This window comes from Gopherus flavomarginatus, chromosome 15 (genome assembly GCF_025201925.1).
Source record: "Gopherus flavomarginatus isolate rGopFla2 chromosome 15, rGopFla2.mat.asm, whole genome shotgun sequence".
Classification (NCBI taxonomy): domain Eukaryota; kingdom Metazoa; phylum Chordata; order Testudines; family Testudinidae; genus Gopherus; species Gopherus flavomarginatus.
Window position 1 is genome coordinate 30,960,764 of NC_066631.1, and position 20,905 is coordinate 30,981,668.

A 20,905-nucleotide genomic window follows, 5' to 3' on the forward strand; every position below is an offset into this window, starting at 1 on the left:
GTCACCAAAGAAGAAGACATTTTGATTATGAGGCACGGGATAATCCCATAAGAGACCCCAAACAACAATTTAAAGTTGAATTGTTTAACCAGGTGCTAGATTGTTCAATACAGTCAGCTGAAGAATGTTTCATGCAGCTCAAGGAACACAGCAGTATATTTGGGATGTTGTATGATATTCCAAAACTCCTCACTATATCTGAAGAAGACCTACACCAGCAATGAGCACTAGAGACAGTGTTAACACATGATGACATGCGCGATATGGATGTAAGTGATTTAGGTGATGAACTGAAAGCCCTTTCAAGATACATTTGAGCAGGATCAACTCCAAAGGCTGTTCTGGAATATATGTGCACAAATAAGATGATCACTCTCTTTCCAAATGCTTTTGTTGCTCTGCGCATACTTCTAACACTTCCTGTAACAGTTGCAAGTGGAGAACGCAACTTCTCCAAGTTGAAGTTAATAAAAATGCATCTATGTTCCACAATGACACAGTAGAGGCTGGTCGCCTTGCATCCATCTCAACAGAGCATGAGCTGGCCCAGACTGTGGGCCTTCAGCAGGAAGCAGTTCAAATCTTTGCAACCAAGAAGGCATGGAAAGCACCACTTTGATTATTCAAACAGATAAAAATGCCAGTGTTTACTATACAGACAAGAAAAGTTACATTTGCTGTTCAGGTGTTTGAAAGTTAAGTGTTACTTAAAATTTCTGAACAAGGCATTTACGTTGTTAGTTCTCCTTTATTGGGGTAGGTAGCAGAGCAGTACCATGAGAGGAGTAGAACAGGAAGAAAGCACAGTTGAGACTTTCGAAGTTTTAGCCCAAGCGAGGGGGCATGGGGGTGTCATTTGAGCCCCTCGCCTCAGGTGCCAAAATGTTGTGGGCCAGCCCTGATATGCTCATTGCACAGATATATACTATACAAAGCCAAATTCTGTCTTTGGATTTGTGTGTTTAAAATCTCATTGACTTCAATGGGATTTACACATGCCTGTCTCAGAGCAGAATTTATCCCTAAAGGTGAGCTGTGAAGCAAAACCAACTAAACTACATTGTGTTTGTACCCATCATTGCTTTACTGCTTCTTTATGATGTATAAAAAACAGTCTCAAGGAATTTTTTCTGCCTTTTAAAAAAACTAACATTAGAAATATCTGGTCGTGATGTTTTTGGTAGAGGACTTCAGAACTAATGGGATATTGACATCACAATGGACTGTGACACAACCTGAGCTGCTGGTTTCCTAGCCCTCAATTGCAGGAAAAGGAGATGTTTAGTCAGATTGTGCGTTAGGCCCCAGTCCTGCAATCTGATGCATGGGGGTGAATCCTGCCCCCTTGCAGAGCCCCAGTGAAATCAATTTATTGTGATGGTAATATTTCATCCCTTTTTACGACTTTCAGCAAAATCCTGGGTGGTCAAGACTTGATATTCCTGATACTTCTAAGGGAAAAACAAAACAAAAATCATTTGTGACTGATGGAAAACTTTATAAATCACTCTTTACTCATTATAAACTAAGGAGCAGTAAAGAACACAATTTAAATGTTTTCCTTTGGTATTTGCATAATAGATATTAATACAAAAATACTAAATGTAAATAATGACTTTAATTTCTTGACTTGTGTTAAAACCTTAATCCTAATGTATTAGTCCAGTTTCTCCCCTATCTTTCATAGTAAATGTCACTGTGTTTTATTTAGCTGTCAGCAGAGGAAGTAATCACACAGTAGATCCTATTCCACATTCTACCCATATATACACCGTAAAAGAGTATTTTCTGCATCCAGAAGGCAGCAAACGAAGCCAAGCGTTGAGAAAGTCCAGGTCCAGATTTTGCGTGAGCCACTGTTTTCTCACCCAGGAGAGGAAGTCACTCACATCGCAGCTTTTCTGTTAATAGACATACAGCCCTAGCGCCGCCGCAGCTGTAGAGCTGTCAGCGAAGAGGAGGAGGGGGGGAAAGAGAGAAAACAAGAGCTACAGAGGCAGCCGATTAAAGACCCCCCCCCCCCCCGGCACCCCACCCTGCAGAAAGACACTTTGCAATAGGCCGTGGTGGGGGATCAGCTGCTGGCAGAGAAGATCTCAGCCTGGAAAAACAGCTGCAGCAGCTCTGTCTGTGTAACCGACCGGGGCTGCGGGAGAGCGGAGCGGAGCAGCTACTTTTCTGGAGGAATTTCGTCCTTTTCTGGAGGGGCTGGTGCTGGTGCTGGTGCTGGTGCGGTGCCTGTCAAGCCCTGCGGCGAGGAGTCCCGGCTCGCTGCCCCTGCCCCGGTGGGACTCGCGCGTCCTGCTGGCTGCGACCCGGGGGTCCCCCTGCGCTTGGGGATCCGAGCTGCGCCTGCCCGGGGACGGGAAGGGACATCTCGGCTCGTGGGGACGGGAACAGTTGCTGCCCCTCCTGCCCCAGGGACGATCCCGGCCTGTCCCCCAGGCCTGGGGCTGTGCAGCGGGCAGGATGGGCGCAGGGGCAGGGCAGGAGCCCGTGGCGGGGCGCTAGGAGAGCGGCGCCAGCGCCTGCCCCCCGGACCAGGACAGCGGATGGCTCCGGGCAGCGCCTGAACCGGGCCCGCGGCCGGGGGACGGGGGGTCGGTCCCGGGGCAGGGCGGCTACACGGCCCGGGGGCGCTGAGCGGGGCCGGGGAGCAGTGGAGCTCAGCCCCCCGGGGGACGGGCCCGCGCCCCGCTGTGGGGCGGGGGAGAGAGCCGGGGCCTGAGGGGCACCCGGGCCTGACCCCCCCCGCCCCGCGGCCGTTGGAGCCGGGGGCGAGTCCCCGCCGGGCTAGTGCCGGGGTCGCGGGTCGCTGCCCCCGGCGGCGCCTCCATCTGCAGCCCGGCGGCGCCGGCCGGCGGGAGCGGGAACATGGCGGACCTGGAGGCGGTGCTGGCCGATGTCAGCTACCTGATGGCGATGGAGAAGAGCAAGAGCACCCCGGCGGCGCGGGCCAGCAAGAAGATCAGCCTGCCGGAGCCCAGGTACCGGCCCCGCGCCCGGTCCCCCGGCGGTGCCCGCCCGGGGACCCCCCCAGCCCGGGGACCCCCGCAGCCCTGGGACCCCCCCAGCCCGGGACCCCCCCAGCCCTGGGATCCCCCGCCCGGGACCCCCGCCCGCAGCCCGGGACCCCCCCTCACCCCTAGCCCGGGACCCCCCGCCCGGGGACCCCCCCCAGCCCGGCCGGGACCCCCCCGCCCGGGACCCCCGCCCGCAGCCCGGGGACCCCCCAGGCCCGGGACCCCCCCAGCCCTGGGACCCCCCGCCCGGGACCCCCGCCCGCAGCCCGGGGACCCCCGCCCGGGGACCCCTACAGCCTGGCCAGGACCCCCCCTGCACCCTCAACCCAGGGACCCCCCACAGCTCGGCCGGGACCCCCGCCCCCAGCCTGGGGACCCCCCGCACCCTCAGCCTGGGGACCCCTACAGCCCGGCCGGGACCCCCCCCGCAACCCTAGCCCGGGGACCCCTTGCACCCCGGCCGGGACCCCCCCTGCACCCTCAGCCCGGCCGGGACCCCCCCTCACCCCTAGCCCGGGGACCCCTACAGCCCGACCGGGACTCCCCCTGCACCCCCAGCCCGGGGACTGCCCACAGCTCAGCTGGGACCCCCGCCCCCAGCCTGGAGACCCCCCGGCCGGGACCCCCCAAGCCTGGGGACCCCCTACTTCCTGCCTAGGGACCCCCTACTTCCCGCCTGGGACCCGCCCCGCACTCCCAGCCCGCGATCCCCGCTCCTAGCCCGCGACCTCTTGCAGCCCCCAGCCCAGGGATCCCCTGCATCCCCCCCGCGACCTCTTGCATCCCCCAGCCCGAGGATCCCCCAGCTGGGACCCCCTCTGCATCCCGAGCCTGGAGATCCCCTACAGCCTGGCCGGGACCCCCGACTCCCAGCCTGGGGATTCCCAGCCTGGGGATCCCCTGGCCGAGATCCCCCCCCGCACCTCCAGCCCGAGGACCCCCTACTGCTCAGCTGGGACCCCTGCCCCCCAGGCCAGGGACCCCCTACAGACTGGCTGGGACCTCCCCCTTGCACCCTCAGTGCGGGGGACCTCCCGGCTGAGACCCACCCCCGCACCCCAAGCCCGGGTACCCCCTACAGCCTGGCCGGGATCCCCGCCCCTTAGTCCAGGGACCTCCCTGCAGGGACCCCCCTGCTCCCTGAGCCCGGGGACCCCCTACAGCCCGGCTGGGACCCTCGCCCCCCCAGCGTGGGGCCCCCCAGCTGGGACCCTGCTGCACCCCGAGCCCTGGGACCCCCTACAGCCTGGCTGGGACCCCTGCCTCCCAGCCCGGGGAGCCCCCGGCTGAGATCCCCTCCGCACCCCCAGCCCGAGGACCCCCACCTCCCGCACGGGACCCCCTGCACCCACAGCCCGGGGACCCCCTACAGCCTGGCCAGGACCCCCGCTCATCAGCCCGGGAACCGTTCGGCCGAGATCCTCCCCCGCACCCCCAGCGTGGGGATCCCCTACAGCCCGGCCGGGACCCCCCCGCACCCCCAGCCCGGGGACCCCCTGTCCAAGATTCCCCCCCCCCACACTCCCAGCCTGGGAACCCCCTACCTCCCACCCGGGACCCCCCGCACTCCCAGCCTGGGGACCCCAGGCTGAAATTCCCCCTGCACCCCCAGCCCGGGGTCCCCCACAGCCTGTCTGGGACCCCCGCCCCCCCAGCCCAGGGACACCCTACAGACCGGCTGGGACACCCCCTCTCACCCACAGCGCAGGGGACCCCCACAGCCTGGCTGGGACTTCCCGCACCCGCAGCCTGGGGACCTCCTACCCCCTAACCCTGGACCCCCCACACCCCTAACCCTGGGACCTCTTGGCCGGGATCCTCATACCCCCAGCATGGGAATCCCCTACCGCCCGACCGGACTCTCCCACATCCCCAGCCCAGGGACCCCCCCATCCTCAGCATGGGGACCCCCTACCTCCCGGCTGGGACCCCTCGCACTCCCAGCCCAGGGACCCATTACAGCCCAGCCGGACCCCCCTGGTACCTCCAACGTGGGAACCCCCACAGCCTGGGCTGGACACCCCCGCACCCTTAGCCTGGGGACCCCCTATTGCCCGACGGGGTTCCCCTGCACCCCCAGAATAGAGAACCCCCCCACCCTGGGGAGCTTCCCCAAGGCACTGGCTGGCCCCATCTGGCGCTGCTGGGTGGCTCTGCTTCTCATTTCTCCAGGCCCTGACAGCTCCTCAGCCAGGGGCCCATTTCTCAGGGACCTGCTACCCATCTCCTGTCCCTTGGTACCCTGAGCCAGCTGGTCTTGGGGAGCCCATATGCTGGGACCCCAAGGCCACACAACCTATGCTCTGAGACCCCCGGCAACAGGGTCTTCTTAGACTAGAGTCTTCTAAGAGGATATTTGTTGAGTCTGCTCTTCTTGCTCCTCTCCAAGGGGTATGCAGTTCTCCCCTTGCTCGCAGGCTCTCAGGGATCTTCTCCCAGCCTTGTGGTGAGCGCATGTCATATGTGAGATAGGGAGTGGCATGTGCCATGGTCAGAGCATAACCCAGATTTCAGGGATGAGGGCTGGTGTACATCAAGGTATAACTCAGCAGTGAGGTTGGAGGACTCATATCATGGTGTAACCCAACCTTAAGGTGTCAGGAGATGGTGGAGGGAGTGCAGGTACCGGCCATGTTAGAGTGCAAGTGTTTAACCCAGCCGTGCAAAAGTGCATATACATTTACCAGTCCATCTGTAGAACCGGCTTGCCACTTTGACTGTGTCCTTAGCCTACTGGGATGATGGAAAAAGAAACCAAAAAAAAGACATTTTACTTGCCCATCCAAAAAAATAAAAAAAGAACACTGTAAGAGCTTGGAGTAATAGAGTTTTGCCAGATAGTGTAACCTCAGTTCCTGCAAATGGAGGGTGTGGGTGGTGACAGGCATCCAGAGACCTAGCTAGAGGGCATAGCAGCCTTTTAACTAAATAGCTAATCCTACATGCACACAATCCCACAGGGGGGATAAAAGCAGATAGTCTAATTTAAGTGTTAAAGGGCCATCATTATTATTACTGTTACCTTTTTGCTGAGGAGTGATGAGACAAGATACGGTATTAATCTAGTTCTAGACAATCTAAGTAGGAAAAGGTATACAGCTTGCATGCCAATTACGTTGTGCATGGAAGATGCGGACCTGGGGAGAACCATCTTAGATAGCTTTTGATGAATACAGCGTATGTCGAGATGTGAGTCCACTGATCATATACCAGAGTGAGACCTAAATGAAAAAGGAAACACAGATCTCTTATAGCGTGCCAAGCTGTTATACAATAACTCAGTACTGCTCTGTTGTGATCATTATGATTAGTGAGTCTGGATTGAGGCATTTATTTAAAGCAATATCTGGGGGCATTTTTTGGCAAATATAAATATTCTCTTTCAAAAGAATTTTCTAGACATTTATTTGATGTCAGTATTTATGTAACTGGCTGAAAAACTAGTTGGTTGGCAATATAATACATTTTGGGTGTAATCTAATAAATTGATCCTCAAACTGTTGTGATCTGCAGAACCATTTTCTTGTGGTCCACAGAAATTTGAGAACAAAGCAGCAGAATGCGGGAGAGAAGACTCTTAGGAAATAGTTCCCAGAATGAATATATTGTATAATTATTGAACTAATACAGAACCTGATCCTGCAATGAGCTCCACTTGTGTGAATGCAAATTTCACCGTGATGGTTGGGGCCATAGCTGTCCCCTCTCTTTTTCCCTTTAATGGCAACACTAGATTTTCCTCTAAAACAAAATTCCCAAATTATGCATGCACTGTGGAATTCTCCTAAGATCTCGTGCTATTCTTAGCTATTCTTGTCTTAGTAGAGATATTTTGTTTCTTGGCATAACCCCCCCCCCCCCAAAGTTCCCTCCTTTGTTCTATGCATTATCCCACAAGTAAAGGTTTACCAGGCAAATTTTGAATGTAGTATAGTGTTCCTGACTGTTATCTATGCCATGTGTAACTGCTGTGGTGTTCTGATTCCACATCCCTACCACTCTACATAGACTTATGAAGTATAACATAAATAACAGATTACTAGAACTCATTTTTCCACATATTTACACAGCTCTGTAGCTCCATGCTTTGAATTCTAAGTTTTGCTATGAGGATACCAAACAGGGAAAACCCAAGAGGCTGAGAGACTGTAAGAACGGTGGAATTAACAGGATACCAGTGGGAGTAGAAAAACCGCACAATAAAAAGCTTGCTATTCATTTTTAAAGTCCAGTAAACGTTTTCTTACTGGAGAGATTTAGGGGCACATTTTTCTCTTGGTGTATGTAAACACTAATAATAATTTGAAGTATTTATATGCGTCAAGGGTAGAGTTTATCCTATAATATTAACCAAACTCCTGGAGACCTTATTCAAAATGTTTGTAGTACTACATTCTTCCGCATGATGGTTAATTATATTATTTTGTTCAGTGTCACCTCTCCGTGATGCTTTGTAGATATAATGGCATACATGATACATCTAATGATGGTGCAATCTTGGATGATGGTAACATGTAGGAGAGAACATGATTGGGAGGCTTCATTGAATAAGTATGTTTTAAGGAGATTATTCTTCTACTGCTGTTTGTATCATGGTAGAGTTTGGATGCCCCAGTCTGGATTGGGACCCTTTTGTGGCAAGTGCTGTACAAACTCCTAGGTAGACAAAGCCCTCGCCCTAAAGAGCTTGTAGCCTAGTGCTCTGATTCTGCAAAGAGTTAAGCATCTGACTTCAAGGAGATTGCTCATGTGCATAGTCTTTGCAGAATTGGGTCCTAAATTGAAGCCAGATGCAACAATGGAATTTAACAAACAGTAAGAGGGAAGCAGGGAGGGAGGATGAGGATAATTTTAATTAAGTTACATGGTGATAGAGGTACTGAATAGCTTGGTTGCAAGTTATTTTGTGCTGTTAAAATAAGCCTCAGTAATCCTCAGTTGAGCCATCCTGGTTTAAAGGAAATAAGCTACCAGAAGTTGCAAGTTGCAGGTATAAATGATGGCATAGAAAAGGCACCAGAGTGGGACTGGGAATGTTTAAGGAGACTTGGCAGGTGGAAAGAGGATGAAGAGGCATAGGTATAAATGAGAGCAGAGATTTAAGTAAGGGTGCTTTAAATGGCTGGGACCAAATTATCATCAGAACTTTTAACTGAAACCAGGGATTTCCTCATTCAATAGGAAATGTTGACAACTTTCCTGGTGTCAAATGTCTTCATAGTGAGCTCTGCGTTTTTTTTTAGATCCCTTTCATTAAAATGTACATGATATGCCAGGAGCATTTATAATCTTGTGTGTCACTGATACATTGGTAAAATTTTAAATAATATAAATCAGACAGTCGGATGCATGTCTGACACCCTACTTTACTGATAAACAGGGGTCCTAGTGTTCTGTGATAAAACCCCCCAAATTATCCAATAAAAACATAAAAATCCATGTTTTTCTGCAAATAAAATGAAACTCTGAACTTTAGTTTTTCTAGCCACAATATATATAGGTGTCAGTCGAACACAATGTTTTACTGTTATATTTACAATTTTAAAGCTGACAGCCGGAGCCTTGCTCATTCTCCTGATTATCTGAATTTTTGATTGCTCTGGCTCCGGTCCCAATTAGATCAGATAATTGGGGTTCCGTGGTATACGTTTTTATTTTTTCACAAAGTGTAAAAACTAAAGATTATCCATAAAGATGCAAATTCCGTGTTTTTCTGTGGCAAATGGATTCTATGATCCCTGCTGATAATTTAAGACCTTAATTTAAAAAAGCCAGCTGAACAGAAAACTTTTCTTTACAGTACAATTTTGAGACCAAATATTTTTGTGAATATATTTCCGATTTCTCTGGTTTTGTGATATAGCAATTTATCAAGCCAGTCAGAGCACAACTTTCAAATGTTGGGCTGCAAACAGCTGTTCTTTTACTGCAAAACTGTCTGTCATGGAGACTGACAATATCTATACCCTTAATCATTTGTTAGAACAGAAATAAGGTTTTTGGAATAGAACATTGACATGGGATAACTGGATCCCACTTTGGAAAAAAACAGTGGTTTTTGCCTCACTGCAATATTCTTTTTTTAAAGCGATACATAATTGTGGTAGTTATCTGTAACAGGCAGCCATTGTCTTGTGACAACGTGCTATTCCACTGACATTATCTCGCTAAGAAATATTGCAAATGTTTTACTACTATATTGCAGTGTGTCATTTGAATGCAGCTGGCATACCTGTTGTCATAATCTTATTTTCCTCAAATAAAACTGACACAAAATGAAGTGAGTTTATTGTAATGAAAATTTGAGGGGCATTCCTGTTTACAAGGAAATAACCATATTGCAGACAGAATAAATTCCAAGGCTGCCTGCCAAGACTTAAACTCTTCACCCTCAGAGTTTATTTGCTATTATTGGCAGTGAGTAGGGTTATTACTGAGTTTACGTAAAGAACCCTCAAATTATTATTTACTGAAATTGTTAAATATTAAAATTTTAAATGAAAGAGAAGAAAAAACATAAGCTTACAAATTGCTAAAGGAGAGTTGTTGAAAAAGTTTTTAAATAGGCATCACAACAAAACCCTTTGGTCCTACTTTCTCTATCTCCCTTCACTGGCCTTTCTTTCCCTTCTCTATTTCTTCCTTCTTGCTCTTTCTTTTGGGTCAGCAAAGCTCTTCTCCCCAGAACAACTGCAGTATATTTTATTTTATATTGTTTTTCCAATAAAGGTCCTGATTCTGCAATCGGATCTGCACAGGTGGACTACTATGGGGCATTGAGTGGGTGCGAGAGTCTGCAAATGCTGATTGGTTTGTAGGATTGGGGCATAAATTGGAAGGAAGAGGTAAGATTCTCCCATTGTAAACAAATAATGAAACCACCAGTGTTTGATGGTTATTCTGTATGCAAAGAGGGGAGGTTTGAGAGTAAAGAGGGATTTAAAGTTTTTAAAAACAGTTTCTCTTTCAATAGCTTCAGAACCCTTTAAAATTTTTTTTTCTTTCATGTACATTTTTAATTTTTTCTATCTCGGCTAAATGAGCAAAAGGGTAATGGGGCATTTCTGTTGCTGGCAAAAAGCTTGAAAATTCTGAGGCAGGGTAGGAGCAGAGAGCTTGTATTGACCATTCACAGCAGGGAGGGAGTTGAATAGTCACATTACAGGTACTGACAAAAAGCCATAAAGTGACTGTATACATGTTTGCATTCTACTTAGCAATGGCTTGGCCATTTTGAGAAAAGTGATTTACATTATGTACCATTATTGAGAAATAACTATATAATGATTCAGCAAATTGAAGAACCAGAACCAATATGAATTTAAGGAATTGCACCATTGGAAAACAGCTGTGCAGCATCCCTGAACTTTGTGACCTTTCTAATTCAGTTTCTGTGAATGTCACTTAAGTATGGTTTGCTCTTAGGATACAAATACAAAGGATTTAGTAACAAAGCATAAGCTACATCTATCCATGCATCTTTGCTTTTTCTGCCCTGTCACAAACACAGAAGTTTCTTGTCTCTTCTCCTCCTCTAACTTCTCCACTTGCTCCAGTGACCCCATCCCACCTCCTGTGTCTCTTTCCCCTTACAATACAAACATGAGTTGGGGTATGTCTACACAGGGATAAAAGACCCGTGGCACAGCTGCGACTGGCAGGTCAGCTGGCTAAGTCTCATGGGGCTTGGACTGTGGGGATAAAAATCGCTGTGTAGATGTTTGGGCTCCGGATGGAGTCCCTCGCAGCAAGGTCCCAGAGTTTGGGCTCCAGTTCAAGCCTGAATATCTGTACAGCAATTTTACAGCACCAGAGCCCAAGCGCCGCAGAGCCCAAGTCAGCTGACTTGGGCCAGCCTCAGGTTTTTTATGTCTGTGTAGACATGCCCTTAATCTCTCTCATCTTAAAACCTGCCCCCCAACTACCCATGATTCCACTAACATCTTCAGCTGCCACCTCTTCTCCCTTTCAACTTTCAGCTAATTGAATACAGTGTCTACAACTGCTGTCTGGAGTTCCTGTCCTCCAGTTCTATCCCTGACCCGCTCCTATCTGGTTTCTGCTCCTTGGACTCCACTGAAACTGCTTTTGCTAAAGTCTAATAACTTCTCCCTAGCTAGTTCTAAGAATCAGTACTTTATTTTCCTTCTCTTTGACTTGTTACCTGCCTTTGACACCATTGACCATGTCCTCCTCCTTGAAATCTTGCCCTCTCCTGGCTTCTGTGACTCTGCCCTCTCCCGGTTCTCCTCTTACCTCTCTAATTGTGCCTTCAGTGGATCCTCTTCATCCCCCTTCCAACTTTCTGTGGAGGTTCCACATCAATGTCCTGGGCCCCCTTCCCTTAGACTCATAGACTCAAGGTCAGAAGGGACCATTATGGTCATCTAGTATGACGACCTTCACAGTGCAGGCCACAGAATCTCACCCATCCTACCTTTACACTTTATCTCTGGATAATCTCATTTATAGCACAAATTTAACTGCCACCTCTGTGCTGACAGTTTACAGGTCTAATTCTCTACTCCAGACTTGTCTCCATTAGGAGCCTAACCCTCATTAAAAGGAATTATTTAAGTTTAGTACTAATGTAGGCACGAGGACGAATGGGTACAAACTGGATATAAGGAAGTTTAGACTTGAAACTAGACGAAGGTTTCTAACCATTAGGGGAGTGAAGTTCTGGAACAGCCTTCCGAGGGAAGTAGTGGGGGTAAAAGACTTTTCTGGCTTTAAGACTAAGCTTGATAAGTATATGGAGGGGATGTTATGATAGGATAGTTTAATTTGGGCAATTGATCTTGGATTATCACCAGATAAGTCTGCTCAATGGTCGCAGGGAGATGTTGGATGGGATGGGAACTGAGTTACTGCAGAGAATTCCTTGCATGCTGGCTGGTGAGTCTTGCCCACATGCTCAGGGTTTAGCTGATCGCCATATTTGGGGTCGGAAAGGAATTTTCCTCCAGGGTGGATTGGCAAGGGCCCTGGAGGTTTTTCGCCTTCCCCTGCAGCGTGGGGCATGGGTCGCTTGCTGGTGGATTCTCTGCAGCTTGAGGTCTTCAAACCAATTTTGAGGATTTCAATAACTCAGTCCTGGGTTAAGGGGTTGTTATAAAAGTGGATGGGTAGGGTTCTGTGGGCTGCCTTGTGCAGGAGGTCAGACTAGATGATCATATTGGTCCCTTCTGACCTATGAGTCTATGAGTCAGTGGGACTTACAGACTTTTGAAAATTTTACCCATAATCCGTATATTATGCAAGCAAGTAAGGCTGCCCACTCTTCCTTCTCCGCATATAAAGTGGACATTCTGGCCACTATGTCTTACATGTAATATTATTCTGCACAGATTAAATAATGATGGGAGAAAGAAAGTATTAGAGGTATTATTCTGCACAGATTAAATAATGATGGGAGAAAGAAAGTAAATTAGGCCCTGATCCTGTAAATATGCACATGCCGATCTTTACATGTCAGGAGTGCCATTGTCTTCAGTGGAACTACGTGCATCACTTTGCAATTAAGCACGTGCCTGAATGTTTGCAGGATTATGGCTTAATGATAAACCCCGATATGTATGTGTGTTGGGATAAATTCATTGCTGATGTAAGGTTGTGTTACTCCCATTGAGGTCAGTTGTACCCACTTATATCAGTAATGAAGTTTGCCCATTTCTTTAGTAGAGCTTCTTCGTGTGACGTCCTAACACCAAAATCTGTGGTTAATATAGTGGTGCATCTATAGGTTATGGGCACATTCTTAAAACAAAACAAAAATCCCAAGTTGTTTTAAAATTATTTTAGCGTTAAATCCAATTTATTTTATGGTCCGAATGTTGAGTGTGCCGGATTTTTTCTTCAGTATTTGACATCACTTTGTAGCTATTTATTTAAACTTTAATTTATTTTTCCTTTGAGTTTTATTTTTAGGTTAGCTTCAAAAGTCATCAGTAACATATGCTGGACAGTGTTCACGCACAAGAAATTCACATAATAAGCATTTGTGAGACAGAGGAAGAGAGGAAAAACCAGGAAAAATATTCTGAATTAAATTGTTTTGTATTTTAAGGGAGGTGTAAACCATTTTATTATTACACCATATACTATTGTTTGACGTGAGAGTTAAAAAGCAAGTAAAGGAAAAGAGTATGAGGGGTGAGAACTGAAAAACAGAATAATGACTGTAGAGATGGTGGTAAGAATCTGGGCCAGTTTCCCGAAGCAAGTCTTAAGTGGACATACTTTTGAGGTGTGGCAGTATGGATTTGTATTTTTCAAGGCCAAGGAGTCTAAATTGTACAGAGGAGTTGATGGGCTGGTTGGTGTTTCTGCAGCTTCAAAGCAGATAGATGACCAGATACATTAATATACACTGTCATTTTGTCATGCTCACTAAACATTAGGGATAGAGTTACCTCTCCATTCTGTAAAAGCAGCAAAGAATCCTGTGGCACCTTACAGACTAACAGACGTTTTGGAGCATGAGCTTTCGTGGGCGAATACCCACTTCGTCGGATGCATGTAGTGGAAATTTCCAGGGGCAGGTATATATATGCAAGCAAGCTAGAGATAACGAGGTTAGTTCAGTCAGGGAGGATGAGGCCCTGTTCTAGCAGTTGAGGTGTGAAAACCAAGGGAGGAGAAACTGGTTTTGTAGTTGGCAAGCCATTCACAGTCTTCGTTTAATCCTGAGCTGATGGTGTCAAATTTGAAGATGAACTGAACTCAGCAGTTTCTCTTTGAAGTCTGGTCCTGACATTTTTTGCTGCAGGATGGCCGCCTTAAAATCTGCTATAGTGTGGCCAGGGAGTTTGAAGTGTTCTCCATTCTGCTGATTTGGGGCATGGCTAGTATTGATTGGGTAGGCTGCAACTGCTGTTTTTGAAGTGGCAACTGTTTCTCTTGTTAGTCCAAACCCTGTGCAGTTACATTAACTTCAAATGCAAAAAATTATGTTTATATTTCATTTTCTCCCCAGCATACGTAAGTGATCAGACTGTATTGTTGGTTAATTCCTTGGCAAATGTCTTATTTAAAGCAAATTGTAGAGGTTGTATAGGGAGTGAATAGATAGACTGAAGATGGACATCCACAGAACAGAAACAGCACTGATATGCAAGCTCGCTCATATCCACCAGGCCAGTGTGCCTCTGCCTTCATCAAATCCTCTCTCTTGCTCTGAACTGAGATGCTACTTTAGTGCTAGCTGGGATGGTGTATTTTTCTGATACGAACACTTGTTAACCGTGAATTAGACTGAGATTACTTAAGGGCTTCATTCTTCTCCCAGTGAAGTCAGTGGCAGATACACCATTGGAAGGGAAGGATAGAAACCTATTAAAGGATAAAACTACTGTCATGTACTGATTCAAAGAAGTGACCTCATGAGCTAAAGATTCCGTATCCAATGCCAGTCCCCTGAGGCATCCAGTCGCTCACCAAACTTTATTTTTGAACTGGGAGCAATATTGGGATATAATCACCAAAAAGCATCTTGACCTGATGATGGCTATAAAGAAATTTAGCAGGATCATTAGGTTTTTCTTTAAATGGTGGAAAAATACATTACTCTTTAGCTTTAAATCTGTAGGGCAAACTTTACCAAAGAGTAAATGTTATAGCTGAGTTACAAAAGGGTTATAATAGATAATGATTGAACCATTTGTTTATTATTACTGAAAAAGTGCTGTCAATGTGCTTTCGCTCACTTAATATACCAAGCGAGTGTTGTGATGAAAGAATATCATGTATTTTGGTTTAGTGTAATTCATGGTAGTATCTAAGTTGTACAGCAGGTTAGTTTGTACATTCAAATACAGTAAACTATGCAGTCTGACGTATATCACACAGGTATGTAAGAGACAACGCTGGGCTGAGTTTTCAGTGGTTGTGTCCACATACACTGTTTTGGGGAAATCTCCCTTTTGCTAGGCACTTGAGGAAACATACAAAAAGAGATAGCCCTGTCCCAAAGAGCTTGCAGTCTAAGTAGACAAGAAAGACAAAGGCAAGAAGAAAGGAAGTATTCTTAGCCACATTTGATAGATGGGGATCTCAGGCTTAGAGAACTTAAATGAATCACTCATGGTCACACAGAAAGTCTTTGGGAGAATTGGTAATTGAACCTAGCTCTCCTAAGTCCCTGACCACATGACCATCCTCCTGTCTAAAATGAAATGCTACTCTCTCTGAGGCAAGAGGGAGGAATAGGAAGGCCTTTGGAGAGAAATCCCAATAAGCCCTCTCATGGGGCAGCTCGGAGGCTAAGGCTTATGTTTGTAAGTGTAGACCTGCCCTGGGGCTTTGTTATTTAATTATGAATAAAATTAAATCTTGGGACAGGGGGTGACATTGGACAATATCAGTGTGATATGTTCTGTGTTGGAAACAGAGGGGGGATGCCGCACCTAGATTTAGAGGGATATTTGAAGAAAATGCTAATGTAATCTTATCTTGTGTGAAATGTTCAGAGGTCGTATGGTATCTTATTAAGCTAGAGAGCCAGTGTCTAATGCAGACAGAGTGCTGCTGCCGCTATTCTTTTGGGAAATGCTTGGAACGGTAATTAGTGCTAAGTAAATTGCCTGTAGAGAATTAAAGAACTGCCATGATGAACATACAGAACCCCCAAATATAGACTTGGTATTTCTAATGTGAAATATTTTAGGCAGATTCATTTTTCAAAATAACGAACTTTACAAGAATAATTACTTGGGATATGACTGTCAAAGACCTTCCTTTGTGAAGTGCTTCCAACTGAATGCTGGGGCTGTTGCATCAAAAATGAACACGTGTAGCCCTTAATTCCCATTGAAATGAAATCAGCTGCTCATTTTGGAAAGCTTTTTTAAAACAATCTCCTTTAATTTTCTAATCAGTAACTACACGCTTTTTCTAATTTATAAGTGCCTATCAGAAACCTTCAGGTGCATAAATTAAATCTCATAGTTTAGTCTAACTAAATTGACAGTGTCAACAAATCCCCTTTCCCCTCTGCAGCAAGAGCAAACACAGCCCTTTTTGCACATTAAAAAGCACAAAAACCTCCTTAGCACCCCGCAGATTGCATCTCCAGGCAAATTAGCCCCTTTTTGAAGCACTCATAGAATCGTAGGACTGGAAAGGACCTAAAGAGGTCATTTAGTCCAGTCCCCTGCATTCAGGGCAGGACTAAGTATAATCTCTAGACTCTCCCTAACAGGTGTTTGTCTAACATCTAAAGAAACAGCTCTTGCCTTGATTATCAACAAAACCAAGCTCTGGTAAACTGGCAGGGGAAGCAAATTCCAAAGTTGAGGACCCTCCAGTGTGCCTGCAGTGTATCAATAGGAGGGACTGTCAACTCAAGTGCCATATATGATTGATCACCTGTTCGGGTGGAAAGAGAAGGGAGAAGCAGAATTGCCAGAACCCTATAGACAGTTTGTGAATCAAAACTTAAATTGTACCCAAAAACTAATAGTAAGCCAGTGAAGTTGATGGAGTGCAGATGTAATATACCGTATGTGAGAAACACTAGCCAATAAATAAGGTGCTGTATTCTGAAGCAGCTGGCGTTTCTGAGTGGTCATCAGTAGCAGCCCTATGCAGAGTGTATTTCAGCAATCTGATCGGGAGCTGAAAATGTCCATCCAAGAAGAAAGGTTGTAATTTCTTGGACAGGTGCAGATGGACAAATTGTACCATTGGCTGCTGCTACTATCTGGAAAAGAAGGATTAGCTAAAAACCCAACAATTATAAATCTTATTTCCAAATGTGAGAGAACCTCCTTGCTGAAGGGATCAGATATAACCTTTGCCATCTCCTTTAGATGTCTTCTCCAGCCAGCCAGTATCACTTTAGTGTCTTTTGGCACAGATGTCCCAGCATACATGACCTTCTACTGGGACACATTGCTAGTCAGCTGTGTAAGTGCTGCTCAGTTTCTATTCCACAAGACATATCACAACTTTTGTCATCAATCAGGAAGTGAAGGCAAGGGTGCAAACTACAAACAAAATATCAATTAATCTAACTTTAAATAAAAATAAAACAAAAACGTTGATAGGAGTTTTATTCCCAAGGCTTTAACTTGCTCATAAAATGTCTCTAGTTACAATAATACTGTAAATATAATTTGTTTTAAGCAACAGAGGGAGGAAATCAAGAAAGCAGCTTGCTTTGTCTGAATGGCTTGCTACTGCTGATGAAGACAGAAACATGCTTTGGAGGGAATGCTCTCTAGTGGCTAGAGCAGGAGATTGGGAGTCAGGGCTCCTGTTTTTAAAAAAATAAATATCCTTAGTTTGCAATCTAAACATGCAGCACTGAGAATCTGAAATGGAAACAGACTAAAAATAAATGTAAAATTTATTCCATTCTTGGGATTGGTACTGATTTGCTTAGTCACTAAGTCTTGCTGAAGTCACTTAACTTCTCTTTTCCTCAATTCACTAGAGTTGATTCCATCCCTTCATCCTCTTTTTCCTGTGTACTCTCTCCCTGGGTATTGCATAATTGCTTCTCCTCCTCACACAAAAAAATTCTACAGCTTCTTTCCCAGCATTTCATCTTCTTTTATTAATTTAACATGCAAGATATCTCATTACTTCAGGTTTTGTACAGTGTATCTGTGATCTACTGTAGATTGTTCGCTTTCCTTCCTGCCCCCTCCCTCTCACCTATTCTCTAACTTGAGCAACCACATCATTGTTCTTTTCCCTTCCCCAAGTTCACAATCTTAGGGCTGGTCTACCCTACGAGTTTAGGTTGAATTTAGCCATGTTAGGTTGATTTTATAAGCAATGCGGCCACACAACCAACCCTGTTCTTTTGACCTAAAGGGCTCTTAAAATAGACTGCTGTACTCCTCCTCGACGAGGGAAGTAGCGCTAAAATAGACCTTTTTGGTTTGAATTTAGGGGAGTATAGACACAGCGTTATGCAATTCGATGGCATTGGCCTCTGGGACCTATCCCCGAGTGCTCCAACGTGACCGCTCTAGACAGCACTTTCAACTCTGATGCACTAGACAGGTACACAGGAAAAGCCCTGGGAACTTTCGAATTTCATTTCCTGTTTGGTCAGCATGGAGTGAACTTGAGACACTGGATCTGATTGCTATATGGGGAGATACATCTGTTCAAGCAGAACTCCAATCCAGCAGAAGAAATGCTAATATATATGCCAAAATTGCATGAGGCATGGTAGAGAGGGGCTACATCAGGGACACACAGCAGTGCCGCGTGAAAGTTAAGGAGCTCAGGCAAGCATACTACAAGACAAAAGAGGCAAACGGTCATTCTGGGTCAGAGCCCCAGACATGCCACTTCTATGATCAGCTGCATACCATTCTAGAGGGGGGACCCTTCCAGTGCCCCACCACTGTCCGTGGACACCTGCAATGGCAGAGTCTCATGCAACATGGAGGAGGATTTTGTGGATGAGGAAGAGAAGGAGGAGGAGGTTTCGCAGCAGGCAAGCAGACAATCCGTTCTCCCTGTCAGTCAGGACCTTTTCATCACCCTCGCCAAGTTCCATATTCTCCTCACCCAGATGCCCAAGAATGTGTGTGTGTGGGGGGGAAGTTCCGGGCACCCAGCCACTCAACTCCAGGAGATGGCCCAAGCAACAAGGAGCAAGGTGCAAGGAGTAGACTGGGTCCCCAAGGATAACTATTGGCATTTCAATGTCCCCAATGGTAATTTTCTGGTCTGGGAAGAAAGTCGCTTCTTGCAGCTTTTCGAACAGCCCAGAGTTCCTAAAGATGCGAGCGCCATGCAACATATCGGTGAAATGTCCCTTGTGATCCACCATTGAGAAGTACCCCTTGTGGTTTATGTACTGGTTGGCAAGGTGGTCCAGTGCCAAGATAGGAATATGCGTTCCATCTGTTGCCCCACCACAGTTAGGGAACCCCACTGCGGCAAAGCCATCCACGATGACCTGCACATTTCCCAGAGTCACTATCCTTGTTAGCAGAAGGTCGCTGATTGCCTTGGCTATTTGGATCATGGTAGATTTGCCCACTCCGAATTGATTCCCAACTGACCAGTAGCAGTCAGGCGTTGCAAGCTTCCATAGGGCTATTGCCACTTGCTTCTCAACTGTCAGGGCGGATCTCATCTTGGTATTCCTGCTCTTCAGGGCGAGGGAAAGCAACTCACAACATTCCATGAAAGTGGTCTTGCACATGCGAAAGTTTTGCAGCCACAGGGAATCATCCCATACCTGCAACACCATGCAGTCCAACCAGTCTGTGCTTGTTTGCTGGGCCCAGAATCGGTGTTCCACTGTATCAACCTGCCCCATTGCCACCATGATGTTCCAATTGCCACATAACGTGCTTTCAGAAACGTCTATGTCCATATCCTCCTCACAATCATCCTTGTGCTGGCAGCTCCTATCCAGGCTCTGCACATACTGCAGGATAATGCTCAGGATAATGTGTGAGGTGTTTACAATGCTCACAACAGCAGTGCTGAGCTGAACAGGCTCCATGCTTACCATGCTATGGCATCTGCATGGGTAACCCAGGAAAAAAGGCGCAAAACGATTGTTTGCCATTTCTTTCAAGGAGGGAGGAAGGGAGAGGAGACTTACAACATGTACCCAAAACCACCCGCAACAATGTTTTTGCCCCATCAGGCATTGGAAGCTTAACCCAGAATTCTAATGGGCAGTGGGACTGTGGGATAGCTACCCACAGTGCACCACTCCGTAAGTCGATGCTAGCTATGGTATTGAGGACGCACTCCGCTGGCCTACTGCGCTTAGTGGGGTCATACACAATAGACTGTGTAAATTCGCTTTCCAAAGATCGACTTGTATAAAATTGACCTAATTTTGTAGTGTAGACATACCCTATATGTGATCCTGCTTCTTTTTTTGTTATATCTGAAAAATTAGTCCCTTCTTTTTTGTCCTGACTGCCACAACTCTGTGCTCTGGTAATTTCCTGCTTTGACCATCACAGCCTTCTCTTTGTTTTCCAGCCCCTAGTATCTCCCCATTGGATCCAAATTGATGCTGTCTAGATAATTTTCTATTCCCACTCTCTGATAATATTTCTCCCCTTCTTGACTGTCCAGGCTGGCTTCTCTGTCACATTCAGTTTGCTGTTTCTCCTCACATTCAGAGTTCTCCATACCTCTGCCCCTACTTATATCTCTGCCCTTAACGCTCTACACCATTCCCCTGAAGTGTGCCCAGTCTTCTCTCCTGACTGTTTCCTTTGTCCACTCCTGATTTTGTGCATTTGTTTTTGTTCCCTTTATTCTTGGAATATCCTCTCAATTAAAGGGAAAACATCACCTCAAAAATCCCAAAGGAAGAATGAAAAATCAGTGAAATAAATTTTACATTTATTTTTAGTCTGTTTCCATTTCAGATTCTCAGTGCTGCATGTTTAGATTGCAAACTAAGGATATTTATTTTTTTAAAACCAACTATTTCCTGTGGAATTAAAAAAATCAGGGGAACATTTCTATTGGTTTTAGGTTTTGTGAAAAACAATCCTTAATAAATCTGAATTTTGTGCCAAATTTGCATTAACCATGTCCTTTTAACCATGCATACTTCCTCTCCTTCAAAAACTTTAAAAAATACACTTGTTCTATGAAGTATTTCAGCTATAATGCCCACATCCCACTCAGTGTTTGTTTTACGTTGTACTGTATTGACTCTCTCATGCCTTTACATTGAGGGGTTTCGGGGCAGGAGCTTTATTTGTTTAGCATGTTTTAACTGTTCTGTGGTATATCCTGATACTGTCAGGTAAACATTTACCTCTGGAAAGCAGGTGTAAAGATTCCTGTCTCAGAGGTGCTGTGAAGCATATTTTAGTTGAGTTACTTCTGCATTTGGTTGAATGGCCCTCCTTAGTTCTGTGAAACTCAATTAA

At 46.3% G+C, this 20,905-nt stretch overlaps 1 protein-coding gene across 2 annotated transcripts in view; it reads left to right on the forward strand.

The window, feature by feature from the left end:
• The first annotated feature begins 2,838 nt into the window (after positions 1-2,838).
• Positions 2,839-20,905, forward strand: part of GRK3 (G protein-coupled receptor kinase 3) — a 132,849-nt gene continuing 114,782 nt past the window's right edge. Inside the window, exons 1-2 of one of the 2 annotated variants that reach the window (XM_050924045.1) lie at positions 2,928-2,987; positions 9,753-9,868. Coding sequence is in view for 1 of the 2 variants with exons in the window: in XM_050924044.1 (XP_050780001.1) it covers positions 2,875-2,987 (113 nt within the window). In the remaining variant the exon portion in view is untranslated. Of the gene's footprint in view, positions 2,988-9,752; positions 9,869-20,905 lie in introns of both variants that reach the window. The other variant, XM_050924044.1, reaches the window with a different exon arrangement.